The sequence below is a fragment of the Mandrillus leucophaeus genome, unplaced genomic scaffold (genome assembly GCF_000951045.1).
Source record: "Mandrillus leucophaeus isolate KB7577 unplaced genomic scaffold, Mleu.le_1.0 Scaffold560, whole genome shotgun sequence".
NCBI lineage: Eukaryota > Metazoa > Chordata > Mammalia > Primates > Cercopithecidae > Mandrillus > Mandrillus leucophaeus.
In genome coordinates this window covers 900,793-904,850 of record NW_012106031.1, presented here as the reverse complement: position 1 = coordinate 904,850, position 4,058 = coordinate 900,793, and the positions used below count along the sequence as shown (strand labels likewise).

Below are 4,058 nucleotides of genomic sequence, written 5' to 3'. Positions count from 1 at the left end.
ACAGACTTAGTATGGGGGCTCTAGTGGCTAACTTGGCTCAAGGATAGTCTGGAAATGAGCTGGGCTGGAGCCTGGGGCTGTAGGGGCTGGCCTGGTTCTAGGTAAGCCTGGAACCTGTATCCATAGGAAGCCAACCTGTAGGCTGAGTCTGCAGGTGGTGGTCTGATGACTAGGACTTCAGGGGCTGTCTTGGTGTTGGGGTGGGCCAGCCTGGTTCTGGTGGCAGTCCAAAGTCTGGGGTCACTGGGGCCAGCTTGGCCCTGAGGTGGCCCTACAGTCTGAGTCCATGGGGGGCTGGCTTGACACTGTGGAAGGCCTAAAGTCTGGAACTGCTGGGACTGGTGCTGGGGCCTAGGGTCACTGGGATCAAGCCTGGCAGTGGGACAGGCCCAGAGACTGCATCTACCAGGCAGGCCTGGTACTGCAGGATCAGATCTGGCACCAGGGTAATCCTGGAGGCTCAGTCCATGGATACTGGCCAAGAGTCTGGGCTCTGGGGGTCAGCCTGTGGCTTTGGGGGTGGCCTGGAGCCTGAGTTTGTGGGGGTTGGCCTGGAACTAGGGTAGGCTTGAAGTTCAGGGCTGCTGAGGTTGACCCAGTGCTGAGGTTGGTTTGGAACCTGTGGCTGCCGGGGTCAGCCTGAAGGTGGGAAAGGCCTGGAGATGAAATTCACAGGGCAGGCCTGAAACTATGGGATCCACCATGGCAACTGGGGTGAACCTAGAAGCTCAGTCCATGGGTACCAGTCTGAAACCTGGGGCTATGGGGACCTACCACTGTTGGTTTTTATTGGAGGGGGGCCTGGTGTTGGAGTCAATGGCAAAGTTCAGTACTCACCTCATTCTTCTTCCCATACACAGGAGGTTTCTGTCTACATGTTGTGCTGCCTGGGGTTGGTGGTGAGAGTAATGTAAAACTGTTCTTCTTGCACTCTTCAATGCATCTTCTCTTATTTCTGTGTTACCTCTAGGTGCTGTAATCTCCTGATTCCTTAGTTCTTGTGAAGGTATGTTTGTGCATGGGTAGTTGTTCAAATTGTGGGGGATAAGCGTGAGAGAGTCCTATTCTGCCATCTTCCTGATGCCAGTCCTCCCAGAATAGCAACTTGGTTGAATAATTGGAGACTAGGCTGGCCAAGTTGACACATCAGAACAACCATCACATATACCTACCTTTTCAGTCACTGAAAGGATTAAGTGATATTTGTAAATTACTTTAGCAGTGTCTGGCACATGGTAAATAATTAATTTTCACTTATTTATATAATAATTATAGTTATACTCATATAATTATAAATATTCCAGTTATATAACCTTGAGCCAATCATGTAACATGATTAATCTTCAATTTCTTCATCTGTAAAATGAGGGCATTGGAATGCAAAGTTGCTAATGCATCTTCATGCTCTTAAAGTCTATGGGATTTTTGGCCATGTTTGAGGAATGAAGGCTAAACAAGCCAAAATTGGGAAGAGAAGTGAACTGGAGTGACACAGAGATAGAAAAAAAGGAAGAGGTCATGGCATAGGTGGAAGAATGACAAAAAAGAAACTTCTAAACTCCACCAAACACCTTGTGAATGCATAGATTGTTCCAGATGTCATCAAATAGAACAGCCTATGTCTATGGTCCTGACTCCTGGGTGCCCTGGTCCAGGACAATTCATGTCAATGGTAATAAGAGCCCAACTTTCCAGCACGATAGATTTGTTCAGGTAACACTCAGCCAGCACCTACTCTGTGCCAGCCTGGCTTGATGCTGCTGTGATTCTAATTCTTCATTAGCATTAACACTTCCCTCTGATAAACTACTTTTATTCTTCCTTGGCATCATTTCCACAAAAAGTATTCTTTGCAAGAAAGAGCCTCCAGGTTATATGCCAACTTGGGGGTGTGGGTACAATTAAGGCAAGCACTCAGTGTTCCCAATTCCACCTTGAAGGTATTAACAACCTTGAAAAATAGTGCCATTTAGTCTTTCAAAACAAAGGTCCTGACATTTCCCCGGTTATGACAAGAAGAAAGGATGCATCAGAAATCAGTGGCTAAAAATGAGTCAAAAAGGGCTCAATCTGCCAAATTGTCCCCCAAGGAAAGTTGAAGTGCTGGGTTTGTAGTGAGCTAAATCCTCAGCAATTCCTCATGTCACAAGGAAAGATGGAGGCTAAGGGAAAGGTGATAGTGGAAGCCTGGAGGAGGAAGGAAAAGGAGCTGCTAGGTATCTGGTTGTTTGGAAAGTCACTACTCAAAAATAAAATGAGACACGATTCTTTCTGATTTCTTAAAGAGAAATATTTTACTTGTGGAATTAAAACTCAAAGTACAAAAACATGAACTACTCTGGGCTGGCTGAGGTTCTGGCAGATGCTCTTATGTAAGCCTCCACTGCTCATGGCTCGGTGATTTCAGAATGGGACCTCAGCTCCCTAGGTTGCCCAGTCTCAGCATAGGTCATATTAACAATAACACATTTCACAGGCTGTGGCTTCACCTTCACACACGGGCATGATCCCTCTTCCTTCTCACTCCTCTAGTTATTTCTGGGAGACTCCTAAGGGAATCAGTCATGTGCTTATGTCAAGATCAACAAGCCTTTTGAGTTTCCTTTTGCTTTCCTTTCAGTGAGATGTTTTTCCAAGAACTCTGACCAACCTCTAACAGAAATGCTGAATGCCAGCTCCCACAGCTGTGGTCTTGATCTCCAGGTTCCACAAACTGCTCCCTCCCCCATTTTCCTTCGTGCCAAAAGGTGGTAATAGCTTCTGCTCTTATAGTCTCTGGGGAACCACACCATCCTTGAGAGTTTTCTATACTCAGCCCACACATTTGTAAATAGTTCTTATTAAACTCTTCTCAAAGCATCCCATATGAGCATGCCATCCGTTCCTTCTGGATCTCCATGCAATATACCAGATGTGTCTCAATCTCAGTTTGAGCCTTAGGCTAAAACCTCTGTTATGTCATGAAGACACTGCGGGTCCTATTGAACTGTACAGTGAAAATGATTTAGGAGACTAAAAGATGATACTTAAGACATTTTTAAAGTTGAAATCAAAATCGTGGTGTTTGCTTCATGACCTCTGAAACTTAATTTGCCTCATGATCTCTGAAACTTAATCTGCTGGGTAAAAAACTTTCAGCAGCACAGCAAGGCCAATCATTTTCAAGTCCCCAAAGAAGTCATATGTTCACCAGGAGACACAGGTCTTCCCATGTCTGAGCACAGAGAGGCAGTAGGATTGGCAGCTGCTGTTGGAGATGCTTTCTTTCTTTCTTTCTTTTTTTTTTTTTTTCTCGGTTTTCACATTTTTATTAGGAGCCGTGGGAGGGGCCGCCTCTGTCAGTGAAGGTGCTCACAGTTTCTTCAGCCACTCCAGGCTGGGGCCCTGAGGGTCCTGGGGGTGGCTGGACACGTCCGGCATGTTCCCATCATCGCGGACGGGCACTGGGTAGTTGTAGGGTGTGGCCTCGTTGATCATGATGGAGTACTTGAAGTAGGGGCTGAATGGGGGCATAATTATAGCGAGGCCCCCAATGACGAAGGACACGACCAGCACTGGCTCCTTGTCCCAGGCATTCTTGAGGAAGGCGCCGAGTCTCATGGCCATCTTGGTCTTGGCGGCCGGAGGTGCTTTCAAAACACAGTGACCAGCAGGCCTGGCTCTAGCAGAGCCAACACCACAAGGGATTGGAGGGTATAAGCCATGACAGGCAGTGTCACTATCTGCTGCTTCTTAATTCCTGCAGATTCAGGGACCATAGATTCCAGTTGTCCACCTTGATTCACCTCATCAGAAACTTGGAAAACCTTCACATTGTCTGTGTTGACATATTGACCTTACTCCAACTGTGTGGATAGCATGTGTTTTAAAATCCACTGGACATAGAATTATAGGTTCACCATATGATTTTTAAATTTATTATATTATTTAAAGGTGTTTTTCTACTCCCTCCTGGCCTCTCTAGTTTCCTGCAAGAAGTTAGCCATTGACCTGATCATTGTTCCTCCACATGTAGTTCTCATTTTTCTCTTGCTGCTTTCAAGGTTTGCTCTTCATCT

General features: G+C 46.1%; 1 protein-coding gene across 1 annotated transcript; it reads right to left on the bottom strand.

Annotated features, from left to right (window-relative positions):
• Window positions 1-3,294: 3,294 nt before the first annotated feature.
• Window positions 3,295-3,619, bottom strand: LOC105552516 (NADH dehydrogenase [ubiquinone] 1 alpha subcomplex subunit 3). Its single transcript, XM_011998205.1, has one exon. The coding sequence runs from the start codon at window positions 3,604-3,606 to the stop codon at window positions 3,352-3,354; it is 255 nt and encodes an 84-aa protein (XP_011853595.1). The 5' UTR covers window positions 3,607-3,619; the 3' UTR covers window positions 3,295-3,351.
• Window positions 3,620-4,058: the final 439 nt, after the last annotated feature.

What these genes read in the sequence shown, in the direction of transcription:
- LOC105552516 (XM_011998205.1), bottom strand. Translation starts at nt 3,606, where the DNA reads ATGGCCATGAGACTCGGCGCCTTCCTCAAGAATGCCTGGGACAAGGAG.